At 44.5% G+C, this 17051-nt stretch overlaps 1 protein-coding gene across 1 annotated transcript in view; it reads left to right on the top strand.

The window, feature by feature from the left end:
* The window catches only part of HMCN1 (hemicentin 1), a 164368-nt gene that overhangs the window by 95925 nt on the left and 51392 nt on the right, over positions 1-17051 (top strand). Inside the window, exons 41-50 of the mRNA XM_064427772.1 lie at positions 3701-3876; positions 4149-4245; positions 6320-6442; positions 8197-8358; positions 8987-9268; positions 9695-9862; positions 12180-12293; positions 14721-14807; positions 15213-15398; positions 16127-16300. Of these exons, the coding sequence (XP_064283842.1) occupies positions 3701-3876; positions 4149-4245; positions 6320-6442; positions 8197-8358; positions 8987-9268; positions 9695-9862; positions 12180-12293; positions 14721-14807; positions 15213-15398; positions 16127-16300 (1569 nt within the window). The remainder of the gene's footprint in view (positions 1-3700; positions 3877-4148; positions 4246-6319; positions 6443-8196; positions 8359-8986; positions 9269-9694; positions 9863-12179; positions 12294-14720; positions 14808-15212; positions 15399-16126; positions 16301-17051) is intronic.

Below are 17051 nucleotides of genomic sequence, written 5' to 3'. Positions count from 1 at the left end.
AAGTTAAAACATATATGCATATCCACCCTCATTTACTAAAATGTGTAGGTGTGTCCTTCTGTGTATCCTTGAAGAAAGGTAACTACAGCAGTGAATTTGCAAGTTTAATGCATAAAAGCTCATTTACGAATGATGAAACATGTGTTTGTGTAAACCAGATAGATCTGCAGGTGAAAGATATTCTTGGGGCCAGTGCTCTGTTGTTTTTATTGCACCAGAAGGAGTTACTGGGAGTTCCCCATACAGCTCTGCAGTTCCCATGCCATTCCCAAGCTTTGCTCTGCCTGCCTAAATGGAGGGGACTCTTTTAGTGCTAAATGGTGACACTGTGTTGAGTCCAACCAGTCAGCTCTGTCTCCCTCAAAGAGCAGGGAAGAGGTGTTTTTTTAGTTTGTCAGTTTTCCAGATTGTCAATGAGTTAATTCTGAAATTTTTGCCTGAACCTATGTAAATTCATCCTCCTTTCTGATTCAGGCAGTGCTCTCAGATACCTGGTGGGATTGTTGGGACTGTCCCATGCAGGATTTTGGTGATCTCTGCGGGTCCCTTCCAACTCTGGACATTCTGTGATTCTGTGCTTTCATGTAACTTGTGTGAATTTCATCCTGGGTTTTTTGTAACTTGTATCAGATGCCCTTTCATATTCACAGAATAGTTTGGGTTGGAAGGGAGCTTAAAGCTCACCCAGTCCCACCTTGTGCCATGAGCAGGGACACCTTCCACTATGCCAGGTTGCTCCAAACCCCATCCAGCCTGGTCTTGGATGTTTCCAGGGATCCAGGGGCAGCCACAGCTGCTCTGGGCACCCTGTGCCAGGGCCTCCCCACCCTCACAAGGAAGGATTCCTTCCCAATATCCCATCTAACCCTGCCCTGTGGAAGGCACTCCTAATTGTCCTGTCCCTCCAGGCCCTTGCCCAAAGTCTCTCTCCAGTTCCTTTGGAGCCTCTTCAGGCACTGGAAGGGTCCCTAAAGTCACCCCATGTTGTGCTCTCAGAGCCCATGGGTGCTGTGCCAGCAGGGATGCCTGGGAGTGTGACTGTAGCAGGTTTTGAGTTTCCTTGAACATCTCAGAGGATTTGTCCAGCAGTGAAATGAGGATGAACAATAATCTGACATTTGTTTTAGAAATGTTACCGTTCCAGATATGTAGAGAGGCATTTGGAAGAGGGGCACCTTTGTGGTTTTGCTTCTGCTTTCAGTAGGTCAGTGGGCTCTCCCAGTCTCCAGCATTACAGCAATCACCTGTAGAAAACCTTGCAAGAAAAGTTAGGAGTTTGGATGAGTTCTAAGAAGGGGCAGCGGGCCAAGTTATTTGTTCCTGAGTTTGGCTTTCAGGATTGTCTCCCTTGGTTAGGGCATCCCTGACTGAAGTCCTGGTGACTTTTGCATCTGGACGGGGAAGTCTTAAACCCAGGACCAAGCTGTGGCAAGTGAGCCAAAGTTAATATAGGCTGGAACATTTTATGTCTAGAGCAAGGAACATCAGGGTCTCCTTTGGAGTTTGAGGGCAGGTGTGTATGTCTGTGTAATGTGACATAGGTATATTTATTATTCCTCTTGTGTTTTCTGGAACCTCTGTCCATTTTAGCTGGAGGAAATGAAAAGAGTTAGGAGTTGTGTGTGTTTAAAATTAGTGTTGTATTAGAAGCTGGCCAGGGTTGAGCTCAGCTGCAGGACCAGCTTGAGTGAGGCTGTCACCAAAAAGTAATATGGCTCTTCAGACTTGCCTCATAAGGGCAATCTAATTAAGACGCCACAGGAGGAAAATACTTTGGAGTAGAGTTGGAGCTGAGTTGGTTGGAAATGTGCACTGAGCCAGGAGTTGGAACAAGCTCAGTTACTTACAGTTACTATGAGCATAATTAGATTAATTTTAAACCCCATTCTTTCAGAAATAAGTGCTCTAGTGTCTATGTCATAAACTCAGTTTCCTTTTGAGCACATTTCAATTCATTGAGCTGAGAGGAAAAGTAATTGGTTGAAAAGTCTTTGGAAATAAATTGGCCTCCTGCAGGAATGGATCAGCTTCCAAGTCTCAGTTCCACAATACTCATAAAGAATCTGGACCTTTGTGAGTTCTAGAAAGATAAAAAGATAAACAGGTTTTGTTGTTGGGTTTTTTTTTTCCACTTACTATATTTCTTATCCACAGGGACCAGGCTTTTCCCTAAATTACTTCCAAACTGTGAAATCAGCAGCTCTGCTATGTACTTCCTGGGCAAGAAACACAAAGCTTGATTGTTCCTGGTCTTTCAGACCACCTCGAGAGCTGTCTTGCTGCCCCCTGAGTGCCACTTGGGGACACATTCTGGTCTCCCATGTGTGATTAACCTGGTGTGCTTGTTCTCACAGACAGTCCCACTGCCTGCCTTCTCACCCCAAAGTTCTGTGCACTCAGACCCTCAGTGTCTGGGGTCATGGATCCCAAAACTAAAGGACACAGGAAATGTGACAATGAAGGTTCTTATATTTGGTCCTGGTCAACTTTTTGGGGGGCAGTATTTTGGCTGTGTTCTTTTTGATTCCAGCCATGAACACTTTCCCCATGGAAAATTGCTCACTTGCTGTATTCAAGGTTTAATTCTCAGTTGCCTTCTCAGTTACTTTTGTTTTTCTGATTGAGAAAACACAAAATTAAAAAACTGAGGGAAAAATGTGTTTTCTTAAATTCTGACACTGTTCAAGAACAGCTAATGGGTTTCAGTTGAAGTGTACAGTGTTTTGGGGGTTTTTTATTTCTACACAGAAACCTTTCCTTTCAAAAGGAGATTTTTCTACTGTCTGATTTGAAATAATAGTGTGATAATGAGATTATCACTGAACTGCAGGACAAATGTAGATAGAGTGCTCAGTGCCAAAAACTGCAGTAATTAGTAGATCCCACACAAACCTGATACGTGAGCTAATTGTAGATTATGATTTGTTGATTAAGTCATTAACCCATTGACTTGCTTGCCGACCATGGAAGTTCTCATTCTGTCAGCTGTATTTGGCCATCTCTGGACAAATTCTCTGTAGGTCAGAGTTTTCCTTAAAGCCAAGTATCCTCCTTGGCACTACCTGGAACAGCTTAAGACATTTTCAGCTTCTGGGGCTGATTGTTATCTCATGAGCATTTCCACTCAGCAGCTCTTTTTCTTTCTTGCAGGAATGCATCCCCCCATTTTTATGTACTGGACATTTTCCTTTCTAGCTGCATTTCAAGGGTTTTTTGCTAGTCTTGGCTTATCCTTATGATTTCTCTGTAGCTGATACCTCACTAGTGTGTATTTTGTGTGGAAGATAGTCTGTAAATAACAAAAATTGTTATTGTGGTTTTTGTGGTATAAAGAAGACTGAAGTTGTGTTTAACTGAAGGTATGTCATTTTATCTTTGTGCAGTGAAGTCCCTTAACTCTACATTATGTTTGCTCTGTGAAATCTTCAATGCCCAAAGGTCCCTTGGTTTGAGCAATAGGACAAGAGGAAAAAGCCTCAGGGTGCCAGGGGAGGTTCAGGTTGGATATTAGGAAAAGTTCTTCATAGGAAGGATGGACAGGCACTGGCACATCTGCCCAGGGCAGAGGTGGAGTTGCCATCCCTGGACAGATTTAAGACCTGTGGATGTTGTCCCTGGGGACAGTGCTGGGGAATGGTTGGACTTGAAGGTCTCAGAGGGCATTCCCAAAGTAACCAAGCATGTGATTGTGTTGGTGCAGTCCCTCCTGACATCGTGGGCGAGGAGCAGAACGTGTCAGTGCTGCTGGGCCAGGCCCTGGAGCTGCGGTGCCAGGGCAGCGCCGTGCCCCCGCCGCGCCTCACCTGGCTCAGGGATGGGCGGCCCTTGCTGGAGAAGCCAGGCCTGAGCATCTCTGGAGAAGGCAGTGTGCTGAAGGTAAGCTGGGCAGGCGGGGAGTGCTGGGGCTCACCTGGGGACTTGATCCCTCCTGGAGGTGGGACAGCATTGGGCTCTCTGGGGCAGCAGAGTAGCGTGTGAGAAGGGAGGGATGGCAGAGACCCTGGGTACAGAGCTTGCTGGATTCATGCTCTGTTGTTAATATTCAGGGAGACATATGTAAAAATAAAATTGAAACCTGAGCCCACTCTCCCTACACGTTCCATGAATAATTATGTAGGAAGAAACCCAGGCTTTCCTTTTGCCCCCAGATTGAAGGAGCTCAAGTGCAGGACACTGGACGCTACACTTGTGAAGCGACAAATGTTGCTGGGAAAACTGAGAAGAACTATAATGTCAATATTTGGGGTAAGATTTATTAAGCTTATTCCAGAAATAGGAACAAGGCTCAGAGCTGAATTATGATGTGAAACACTGAAATCCTCTGTAGTTCATCAACACTCAGTTGCTGAGGCTCTATGGGGATATATTGTTGTATTTGCTGTGGTTGAATGGGCCCAAGGCAGTGCACAGATTTTTCAAATTGCTTTAATTTAGTTCTAAATTAACACCAGTTACCATACAGGCCTTTGTTGAGCTTGCAGGAATGAGAATAGTTAGAACTATAACTAGTGAGTGGCATCACTTTGCATGGTAGAGGGCTGGAACAAGATGATCTTTAAGGTCCCTTCCAGCCCACACCGTTCTGTGATCATGATTCTATGATAAATACCTGGGTTTGGATCCATAGCTTTTATGCCATTTAAATTAACATACCAACTTTCCAGTTACTGAAATGCTGAAGCATTGGAAACTCAGATAAATAAAAGCTGCCTTACGAACTTATTAGTGCTGCATCATAAAAACAGCTTTAATAATTTTTTATATGGCTCTGTGATGAATGTGGCTTAGAGCATTGTTTTAATACTTGCTTTTGAGGGGGTTTTCTGCACCATCATTTTCTTCTCGTGTTAAAATTGAAATGTTCCTTTTTTACTATTATAAATCAATTTCTTGTTTTGAAGTCACAAGACTAGAATTACATACAAGGGTTTGTAACCCTAAAATTACATTTTTCAGTTCAGATTTTTAATAATGACCCACTTGAAATGGGTCATTATTGAACACACATTCATGGCATTTGAGTTAGAGGTGGGTGTTGTAGTACCATGCCATTTTCCCATGCTGAAACAAATACCATTTACTGTGCAGGTCAGCCTCTGCTCTCCTCTTTCTCTCCCAGACTTTTACACAGGACCTTTGCTGGAGGGATTTAGATTTTTTCCTTTGTGCAGTAGGACCATTCCAGTAGGATTTGAATGGAGGGATAATTACTTGCTAGTTAGCAGCTTTGATGGGATAAGCTTGATAGAAACCACAGGCTGCCTGTGAAAGCCATCTGTGGATAATTGTTTAGAATTATAGTTTTCATTTATGCCCCAGCATCCAAAGTCTTCCTTGCCATATTTTGAGATTTTCAATCCAGGAAATGTATCTTTCTGAGGATTTGTGAGATCCTGAGAACTAAGTGTGGATCCAGGAGCCCGCCTATGAGTTAAATGAAGAGAACAGCACAGGCTTGTCCTGGCTGGAAGCAGGACAAATGAAGGGTAAAGCAGACAGTACCATAAGGCCCTTGGCAGTGTTGTTTCAAACCCCACACATCTGGTTGCTGCTGGAGAGCTGGAGGTGTCAGAAGGAGAAACTGGCTATTGTCACATGCATTAAAAAAGTGGTGTGTAAGTTGTTCACCTGGGGGGTTTTATTTGCCGGGTTCCACCTACATTCTCCTCCACTTTTTCTTGGTCTCTACCTACTCTATTTTCATCTGATGTAAATGATTCCCTGATTCCTAAGTGGCAATTAGCCTTTCCTAGGGATTGAAGCAAAGTGCTTTAAGACTTTGAGAATCAGAGTAAAACACTGGTCCCTTTTGTCTGCAGCTGCTTCAGAGTGACAGAGCTGTAAAGCAAAGTGATCCTTCTGTTGCAGGAGGTTGATCAAAGGGGTGGGATCCATAGCCTTGGATGTGGCAGCCAGTGTGCTGATGCAGGAAAAATTCAAAGGAGAAATGTAGGCTGAATTTTAAAAGTCACTGGAGATGATCTCTGTGGGTTTATTAGCTGAGGCCATGAATGAGGCAGGCTCTTAGAGTTGGAGTCACTTGACAAAGTTCCCCAAACCATCTTTCTTCAGTGAAGTCTGTTAAAGGCAGCCCAAAATAAAGCCTGTGCATGCAGCAGCCCTTAGAGCCCAGAAGGATGGATGCAGTCATTCCCAAGTGTATTGTTCCCTACCCAGGGCCTGGTTAGCATTGAGGAGACAATCCTTGTCATTGCTGCAGAGCTGAATGGGAGAGATTTGCATGAGGGTCATTTGGGGTTTACTGCTGGCTGATAGTGCAGCCTTTGAAACAGCACATTTATTTGGCTTTTCTTTGCAGTGTCACCAAGTATTTCTGGTTCGGATGACAGCTCTCAGCTGACAGTCACTGAAGGGAGCTTGATTAGCCTGATCTGTGAGTCCAGTGGCATCCCACCACCCAGTCTCACCTGGAAAAAGAATGGTGGGTAGCTGCCAATTGTCTGTTTTATAAAGCAAATGGGGTAATTCTGATCTGCTGAGTTTTCTTTTCATCTTGTGTACGTTTTGGATGGTGTGTTCTGAGGAACTCAGATGTACAGATATCTGCATAGTCCTGGCATTGAGTAGTGTGAACTCCAGGAGCAGATTATTCCCTTCTCCCTATCTCACCTCTGCTTGGATTAGGTGTTTCTAAAGGTGCAAGAGAAGTGCAGTGCTGAGATTGCTCAGCTGACAAAAATGAACTATGGAGCACTTAATATGTTTATTTACCACAGAGCAACAGGACAGCAGCACAGTGCCCCACCCCTGGAAATGTTCCAGACCACGGTAGGTGTCTTTTGAGCAAGTGGAAGGTGTCTGGGCCCATGACACAGGGCTGGAATGAGATGATCTTTAAGGTCCCTTCCAACCCAAACTATTCTGGGATTGTAAGACTTGTTTGTGGATCCCAGATGTCAGGGCCAGGGTCGCTGGGAGTCCCTTGGTGTGGAGTTGAGTTTCTGCCCTGTGATCCACTGCATAACACAGATTCTCTGAGCTGGATTTAAATCTGCAGCCATGGCATCCTGCCAAGAGGTGAAGATGTGTGTAGATACAGTAATTGCTTTGGGGATTCACCAAACCCTTTCTCTCATCCCATCTTGTTCAAGAGTAGTCTGCAAATTTTTTGTTTTAGGGGTCCAAGTTACATTGCCAAACACCTCTTTAGGAGTTGGCAAACAAAGCCATCTATTTTCATCACCTTCTTTTAGCATTGCTGGAGAGAGAATATAGGGCAAAATAAGATAATTTACTTTTCCAGTGTGGTAATTCTTGTGTTATTAATCAATCTTACTTATATTTGTGTTTTTCTAAGCAGAACAATTCAATATGGTATGTACTTGCTTTAATTAATTTTGGCTCATGGAAAGAGCAGGTTTTAATTACAGAACACTTTTTCCAATGCATAACATTTTCAGAGAACAGGAAGTTCTTTTTAAACCCTGTCTCTTGGAAGCCAGAAAGGCCTTGTATGACATGTAAATGCACAAGTGTGTACACTTAATGTCAGCTAGGAGACTAGCTAGAAAGTCTAGAAAAGCAGTTAGAAAGGAAGAGTATATTTTTCAGCATGTTTGACACTTGGTGCACTTTGTAGAGAGGACTTTAAATGCACAAGAGGGAAATGAAGATTAAGCTTCTTAGAAGACTCCATGGCAGGTACATTCCTTCTGTCAGGAAGACTTCCTGCAGTTTGGAAAGATGAAAATGGATAATCTGACATCTCCAAGACTGAAGAATCTGCTCAGAGAATGCAGTGGGAGTTTGCGGTCATGTTTCTGCTGAGGATTTCTTGAGAAGAAGCCTGTGACACACAGCACACAGATTGGGTGAAACTAAATTACATGTTTCTGAGTGGTGGGTGAGACAATTACACACTGAAAAATGAGTCACTTTTTACTGAAAGTGCTGAGCTTTCTGCTCAGTGGAGATGTTCCAAGCTCTGGATGGATGTGAGGGAGAGTCAGTGTGCTTTACTCAGGGTATGCCATGAAATCAGTGGTTAATACAGAAAATCCTCAGGATCTGCTTGTGCCAAGTTCCTGCTCTCTGGAAAATCTCTGACAGAGTACTTCTAAAATGGGCAAATGTGCAACTCAGTCCTTTTGAATGAGCCAGTGGACTTCACACCATGTGACTTTCATTTGCTCCTGGCCCCTTGTGTGGTTTTCTGTGACAGAAGGTGTCTTGCAGGCTCTCCTGTGGTGCCGGAGCCGTCGGGAAGGGTGCGGGTGCTGTCTGGGGGCAGACAGCTCCAGGTTGCAGTTGCTGACAGATCTGATGCTGCATCTTACACCTGTATTGCTTCAAACGTGGCTGGGAGTGCCACCAAAGAGTACAGCCTGCAAGTGTACAGTAAGTGCCAGGAAAACTCTGATCACAGTTTACCAGTTTTGCAGTAACGTTATGGGAGTGTGAGCTGGGCAGTGATGTTGAGCTGCAGGGTCTCTGGAGACGGAGTGCTGGCTGTTGGACAGTTTAGAGGTGGTTCAAGGAGAGTGTTATGTCGTTAAAATTTTGGCAATTTGGACCTGTAGCTTGACCAAGACGTTGCATATCCCTCTTGAAAGTGCGTAATCCCCTGATGTAATCCCTTTAGTCTTGTCCCCAGGCTGCAGTAGTGATGGCAGCTGAATGAACTTAGATTTCCCTTAATTCCCTTAGACTATACTGTATTTTTGAAGGGAATAAAAGGAGGTATTTTTAAACAATTCCACAGAGAAGAAAATTTTCCAGAGTCTGTAGGGATTGGTAGTGTAGGGACAGTCTTTTGTAATTTAATTTTTTCTCTTGTTTGCATTTTGAAAATTGCCTAAGTTAACATTTTAAAAAATATTTTTACTTTATGCTGTGGGAGAGGGGGAAAGGAGCTGATTTGCTTTTACTGGCCCTGCTGCTCTGGAAAATTGACCCAGCAGCAGGTGAAGATTCTGAAATGCAGCTTGCAGTTGACTCCTGCACTGTGTCCCTTGTTCTTCCCTAGCTCGACCAACTATATCCAGCAGTGGTCCCCACCCATCAGAGGTCATTGTCACCCAGGGAAGCGAAATATCCCTGGAGTGCGAGGCTCGGGGCATTCCTGAGCCAGCAGTGGTGTGGCTGAAGGACGGGCGGGCGCTGGGCAGCGGCAGGGACGTGGCGGTGCTGGCCGGGGGCCGCGTGCTGCGGCTGGAGCGCGCCCGGGTGTCCGACACCGGCCGCTACGTCTGCGTGGCCACCAACGCCGCCGGCCTGGCCGACAGGAAATACGACCTCAGCGTCCAAGGTGAGTGGGGGCCACCTGGGGCACCTGGAAATTCACCACCGGGTGGCCAAGCAGTGGTGTGGAGCTCAGTGCACCTCCTGGATCTGCTGCAGGGGATGCAGCTCTAGTTGAAGTGTGAGGAAGAGCCCAAATCCTAGTTTATAGCTGCTGAATATTAAAAAATTGTAGCCCTCTTTCTGTTAATATCAATCCACCCCGCATTGCTTTGTCACCTGAGATAATCAGGATATGGTACAATTTTACATGATATTGGGGTGAGTGTCATGGTGGGAAATATTCTGTTGTTGGAGAGAGAAATTAAGGTTTAACCAAAACCACCCTGCTACTCACCCTCAGTAAACTAATATTTGGGTGACACAACGTTTTGTGAGCTAAATGAATTTGTATTTGCTCTGAAGTATGGCTTTTCCTTACTCTTTGCTGTAGTTCCCCCAAGTATTGGTGGTTACCTGCAGCTGCCTGAAAACATCAGCACTGTGGAGAAGAATCCCATCTCCCTGGTTTGTGAAGCCTCAGGAATCCCCTTGCCAGCAATCACATGGCTCAAGAATGGATTGCCCATCACCTTGAGCAGCTCGGTGCGAATCCTCTCAGGTACAAAAGCTGGAGGGCAGATGGCAACATCTCACTTTGTCATGCCCAGAAATACACTTCATTTTCTTTCCTGTTTATTTTTTCTTCAGCTCTTCCTCTTCACAGTTTTTTTACCATTTACAGAGAAAAATTCTTTGAAAGAACAAATGACAAAAATCAAAGCACATCTCTAATTTCTATGGGTCTGTATATGAAACTAAAGAGAGCCTCAGAAATGAGTGCATGTAAAAACACTTCTGTGTTGTTTCTTTGACCTTGGATTTGCCACTGGCAAGTAGAAATCTCATGATAATAAGTTTTGATGGAGTTTCTAATACTCTGTGATAGCCACCATGCAAAGCCTGCATCATGAACCTAAGAAAACTTATCAGACAGGTAAAGAGCTGGAAGGTGTTTTAAGAACTCAGCTAAGACTGCATTTGAAGCTGATAAGCTTCAGGATATTTTAATGAGTGCAGCTTTTAATGTTACAGATAGCCCTGTCCTATGCTTTCCCATTTTTGCATATGGTGTTTGGAAAAAGGAGTGGGTGTGTGATTATTTCCCAGTATGAACCTGGCTCTGGGAGCTGCTCTGCATTCCCTTCTGTCTCAAGTTGACATCAACAAAAATAACATCTTCTGGGCTTGATTGTTTCTGTCCTGTCTGTTGCCTTCTACACCCACACTAATCTCACCTCCCGGATCGAGAGTCAGGAAGGGAGAGACAAAAAGATGTTTATTGTCTCTGGTTGTTGGCTGTGTGGGAGGGGAAAGACGCCAGGGCTTAGGGCTTTGTTTTCCTCCAAACTTTGTGCTTCAGAAAGCTGCACGTTGTGGTAGTAAATTGTAGCCAGCATGGCACTTGGAGCTTTATTTGTGCTTGTAAAGCTGTAAAAAAACAACAACAATAACAAAAATCCTCCTCTAATTTTGGAGTTAAATACTTTGCCAAAGCAAGGCTTTGGTTCTGTTGACTGAAAACATACTTGGCATTGTAGATCATTCCAGTGTGTGGACACACTTCTGGCAGCTTTTAGTCAGTTAATTCGGATCATGGAATCACAGAATATCCTGAACTGGAAGGGACCCACAAGGACCATCCAGTCCAACTCCTGGCCCTGCACAGGACACCCCAACAACCCAACCTAGTACTTGAGAGCATTGTCTAGATACTGTGTTTGCTTTTGATGATCCTTCCTGCATATCTTGTATGCAGCCCATGCCCTAAGATGCACATGGGCTTTAGGAAGGAGAAGAGCTTTTGTTTAGCCAAATGTAGAAACTCTCTCCTGCCTCAGCACTGGAGGGCTGGGTGTGCTCTGGTGTGTGATGCCAGGGAAGGTCACAGTCTCCTGCAGGCAGGTTTCTGCTTCTGCTTGGCTTTGGCAGGGGTGGATGGGAGAAGGGATCAGGGAGACACGAGGCTGGCAGACCTGAGCCTCCCTCAGTCTCCCCGTGCTCCCTCTGGCAGGCAGGATTCCTTGGGCAGAGGCACATCCAGTAACCAGCTCAGCAGTTTGTTCTTCCAAGTGCATGACCAGGATCATCACTTTGTGGGCTATGTCCCAACAGTGATAGCCACAGGCAGGAGCTGCCCAGAGCAGTTGTGGTGTTGATTAGGGAATGGTTGCTGATGGGAGAGCTGCTAACCAGAAACTGGGAAAAGCTACAGGCTGGCTGCTGCCTTTGGCTTCGCACTCAAATGCTCCCTAATGTTTGTTCTGCTGTTCCTCTGCCAAAAAGCAAGGAAAGAGAAGTTACTCTGTGATGGCAAAACAGGGGTATTCCTCATCTTTGGTCAAACAACTTGCAAATCTTCCTTTTAAACAGTGTTTGTGCAAAGGTGACTTGACAACTACAGAATCAAGAAGAATCTGTTCTTTCAAACCATTCCATGTAAACCAGTGCTATTATCAGCTGTTACATTATTGATGGCGCAATTAATGCAAATGCTAGAAGGGAGAGGTGGAATTTTATTCCTTATCTATGAAAATACCTTAAGGGTAATTATAACACAAGGTATTTATAGAAGTAAGCTTGTTTTTGTGTGTACAGACATAAAAAGCACTGATGAGGCATTATTAATTTTCCTGAATATTAATCTAGAATCTCAGTATAGCAAAGCACTCTTGTGAGTGAAAACCCTCTTGTCTGAGGCACTGTGTGCTGTCCCCATTCCCTCCCAGCAGTGTTTGTTACAAGCACAGCATCCCTGCCATGTCCTAAGTGCCAATCCATGAATTCTGTGCAGTGGAGCAGGCTGTGTGTGCCCTGCCCAGCCCTGGGATGGTGCTGGCTGGCAGAGCAGGACTCTGATGCTGTTTTGGCTGTCTCAGGGGGCAGGACACTGCGGCTCAGCCCTGTGGGTGTGGCAGATGAGGGACATTACACCTGTGTGGTGACCAATGCTGCAGGAGAGGCCAGGAAGGACTTCTACCTCTCTGTCCTGGGTAAGTACCTGCTTGGGTTTGGGGCAGCACAAGAGAGGGGTTTGTACAGTAAGGGGGAGGGTATTCTGTATGCTTTGCTGGTATTTTAAAAAATACTATGCCAAAACACACGTCCTTAGGGAAAAAAATAAATTCATTTGATATCACAGACAGAAAATCAGGTTGTAGAGAGAAGCTTCTTCTACATCGAACCATAGAAACCTGGAAGGGTTTAGGTTGGAAGGGACCTTAAAGCACATCTCATTCTAACCCCCCCACCATGAGCTCCACTACTCCAGCTTGCTCCGAGCCCTGTCCAGCCTGGCCTTGGGTGCTTTCAGGGATAGCAACCTGTGCCACAACCTCCCCACCCTCACTGGGAAAAATTCCTTCCTGATATCCCATCTATCCCTGCCCTCTGGCAGCAGGAAGCTATTCCCCCTTGTCCTTGTCCAAAGTCTCTCTCCAGCAGCCCACTGAGGTCCTAGAAGGGGCTCCAGAGTCTGCCCAGAGCCTTCTCTTCTCCAGGATCAGCAATCCCAGCTACAGTACAGTGGAAGCCTTCAGTCAGCAGAGTCTTTAGTATGACAAAAGATATAAACCAGCATAGTAGGGGGTGATCCTGCTGATGCACTTAGACCAGGATTTGTCCAGCAGGCTCTTTAGATGCTATTTGGAACCATTAATGTATTGTTTTAGCACATTGTTTAGTTTTGAAAATCAGTGTTTTCCCCAGAAAACACTACTTTTTGGTTTAGTAACTGTTATTTTAATCAATAACTGTCAAGTCTGGCGCAGTACAAGTTCTCTCAGCACTTCTGTGTAGAATTTTGTTCTCAGTTTCCTTTCTCTGAGGTGCTGAGCACCCTCATCTTCCTTTGCCTTCAGCTGACTTGGGCATATTCAGCCAGTAAATGATAACTCCCATTCAAGTCAGTTCATGTTTCTTTGATGAGCTCATGGAAGTGTAAGTGTGGTAGGATGGGAGAGATGGATAAACACTGGAAAGCATTCATTGTCTGACTATTTTCTTTGGAGGGTTTTAGTAGCAGGGTGTTCTTGAGGGTTCTGGGAATCACTTTTGAATAGGCTTTGTTTCTCTTGAAGAAAAATGCTCAGTGAAGCTGATTTCAAGTGGAAAATTCCGTTGTTCAATCTTCTCTTCCCTCCCCCCAATAATTTCTTTGTCTTTCTAAAGGAAAGTTACTGGAATGGGTCCTGACAGTGGCACAGAATCCTCACCAGTCACTGTCAGTGGGAACTGTACACAGACATGCCAGGGATTTCTGGGTTATTGTAGGGAGGCACAGCAGTTTACAAGCAGAGCTTGGTGTAATAACCACAATATTTATATATTTGAAAAGGGTTTGGTGTGGCTTTGCCATATTTTTGATATTAAGATGTGTTGACAACTTACTGTATTATTTTGGAGTCAAAGCGATGAGTTGCTGTCTTTGTTTATGAATAGTAGTAACTTCTGGCCTAAGTCCTGAACTTTGTTTTTAAGTTTTGTTTTCCCTCATCTGTTTCCTTCACTCAAGTTTGAATCCTTCATTAGTTATCAGAAATCTGGTGTAACATTCTTGTCTCTGTTGACAATGAATTCTGCATATTTCCATGATTCTTTTATAAAATGTTTGCATCCAACAAGGAGCGAGATCACAAATAAGCTTTTAAATGTGTTAAGTATATTTTAATTCCTTTCTTCTTAGGTCTTCTATCTGGGCTGAAAGTTTGCATTTTGCAGGATTATTAAAACATTAAATCAGGCTCCTTACTCTGACATTTTTGTTGCAAAATTTCCTACATCTCCTGGAGATGGAGCTGCTTTCTCATAACTACAGGTCTCCTTTTCAGCCTGTTACATGCCATGCCTACTTCAACTTGTAGTGCCAATTTCTTTTGGCCTGATCTACAAATGCCTCTACCTTGAAAGAAATAATTAATCACAGCTTTTAACCAGCACAGCTACTCCTAGCATGCTCATGATCTGCCCTCCACATCCAAGGAGGGCACAAGTTGACCAGGATAATTTGGAAACATGTCAGCCACATCAGCCGTTCAGTACAGTAGGAGTTTCCCTGCCTTGGGTTGGCTGTTTGGGGAGGATGGGATAGATATTTTAGGGGTTTTAACTTCTGCTTCCCTAGAGAAATGTAATTTGTACCACAGCAAGGTGCCTTTAGACCTATGTAGTATGTTCATTCCCATATGGAACTAGCTGTATTTGCAGAAAACAGTGATCAGCTGTGGCACAGCAATCACTTGATGGGAATCTGTTGTATTGCTTTTGGTTTTTTGTGGCAGTTACTGTGTAACCAAACAGTGGTGAGTTTGTTCTGCTAGTCCTGTGTTCCCGGGCTCATCCCTCCTAGCAGCATCATCAAGCAGACTGTTGTATTTCAGTGTTGCAAGGAGTCCATGCTGATGTGTCCTTGTCTGTTGCAGTGCCTCCAGGGATTGTGGGGGAAAATGCTCTGGAAGATGTGAAAGTGAAGGAGAACCATGGAGTTACCCTGACATGTGAAGTGACAGGTAAAAGAATGGTTTATGATTTACCTTTGCTCATCAGAGCTATGGTCAGATCACTACTGGTGCTGCACAGCCTGTTTTTAAGGGGATTTCAGCTCAGCAGGATTTTAAAATCTCAGATTTAACTGTGGTGGTTAAAAGAGGGCTAATCACTCCTTGTAAAGGTTGGATGAGATGAAGCAAAAGGGATGTTGCTGTGATATTTCTTCTCCAAAGGCCTGTGCAATTTCAGAGATGTATATCCCTTCAGGAGGTTCAGAGACTTCAGAATGCACTTTCCAAAACTTCCCTCCTTGAATATACATGGAAAGCATGCCTGAAACTGTATTTTCCTGTTTCTCTGAAATCTTGGTATATCCTAGAGGTTATGCACGAACTGATGTTTGCCATTTTCCCGACTCCATCAAGGGAACCCCGTGCCACAGGTCACGTGGCTGAAGGATGGGCAGGCTCTGGCTGGAGATCCCAGGATCGTGTCCAGAGGGCAATCCCTGCAGATATCCGAGGCGCAGCTCCTGGACACGGGGCGCTACACCTGTGTGGCATCCAACACTGCTGGGGACAGGAGCAAAACCTACAGCCTCAACGTGCTTGGTGAGCAGCTGGGCTGCCTCTGCCAGAGGAACAGGAGCTTGGGAAGAAAGTCCTGTTGGAATTCTGTAGGGCTTTTTTGACAGCAGTGCACAGGTTGCCTGTCTGTGATTAGAATTTTACATCTTAGTAATAGATGAGTGATAGTGGTTTAATAGAAACACCAGTGCTGTGCTTTAGACAACAAAGCTGGAACACAGGGAACCTTCACAGGATATTGTCCCTATGGAATGGGCAGGACAGCACTTTGGCTTATTGTGATTCAAGGAAGGAGCATCTGAAGAGCATTTCAGATTGTAATCTCTTCAGAAAAGCTGAAACCATCTGCATGCCTCTTTTTTTTTAATTTTTTTTTCCATGAGGGCTATTGCACAACAAAGTGCAAACAATGGTGAGTTTGTTTTCCACACCCTTGTTCCTAGCCTTATCCCTCCTTCCAGGATCATCAAGCAGCAGCTCCGCTCAAGGAGTGCTGGCTGGCTTCCTGGGGAGCTGTGCTTGACAAAGGCATGGGTGGGAGTGAATTCCACTGGTTTGGGATCACTGCTGACTTCAGGACAAAACATGAAACCAGCTGAGTGTTGTCTGGGTCTTGGGTTTTGGTGCTCCTTGTAGGACTGCCCCCAGCTAGGTGAGGCTGCAGCCAGAATCCTTGACTGAACAGGGACCAGAAAATAGGCTTTTCAGAGAGGGGCTTTCCTCCCTGTGGTTACTGATTTTGTTGTTCCCAGTGGCTCCAAGCATTGTGGGAGCAGACAGCCAAGGGAATGCAGAGGATATCACCGTTATCCTCAACAGCCCCACCTCACTGGTCTGTGAAGCTTATTCCTACCCCCCAGCCACCATCACCTGGCTGAAAGATGGGAATCCCTTAGAGTCCAGCAGAAACATCCGCATTCTACCAGGTAAACTCTGTTCTTACTGAGAAACAACACCTGATTCTTTTATTGCATGTTTTTCTGTTACAGACATTTAAAAAAATCAAATTATATATTTCTATTAAGTGGAATGCACTGGCACAGGTTGTCCAGAGAAGCTGTGGCTGCTCCATCCCTGGCAGTGTCCAAGGCCAGGCTGGCTGGGGCTTGGAGCAACCTGGGCTAGTGAAAGATGCCCTTGCTCATGAATGGGCTTTAAGTTCATTCCAGCCCAAACCATTCTGGGATTCTTTGTACTTCTCTAGTATTTCCCATTCCAATATTTTTAAGTACTTCACATTAACTGATTGTTTATTTGTGTTTTATTACATATTTATCCTTTTGTACCATCAAGCAAAATGATGGGAAAATTCATATGAGTTAATGATGAATATAAGTCACATGCAATTAAGTGTGGAAATTTGATGGAGAGAGATACAAATTAATAAACAGAATGAGGTGGGATTTTCCTAGGTCATTATAGTTTGCCATTTTTAGTTAGTAGAATAACTTTTCCCTGGTACCTGTGGAGCTGGAAAATGGGAACGAGCTTCTGAGGGAAGACTGGAGTACTGTAAATGTATGAGTACCTTACCTTGCTAACTGCAAGTGTTCTGAAAAAGAGTGAGTCTTGGCTAAATATCTTCAAGAAATTCCCTGCACAGATTTCTTGATGAAATTTGTTAACAAATTTCCCAAGAATCCATAAACAGCAGGAGTTGTGGTGCCATGACCCATG

The sequence above is a fragment of the Passer domesticus genome, chromosome 7 (assembly GCF_036417665.1).
Source record: "Passer domesticus isolate bPasDom1 chromosome 7, bPasDom1.hap1, whole genome shotgun sequence".
In the NCBI taxonomy this organism is placed as follows: Eukaryota; Metazoa; Chordata; class Aves; order Passeriformes; family Passeridae; genus Passer; species Passer domesticus.
This window is presented reverse-complemented; position numbering and strand designations above follow the sequence as displayed.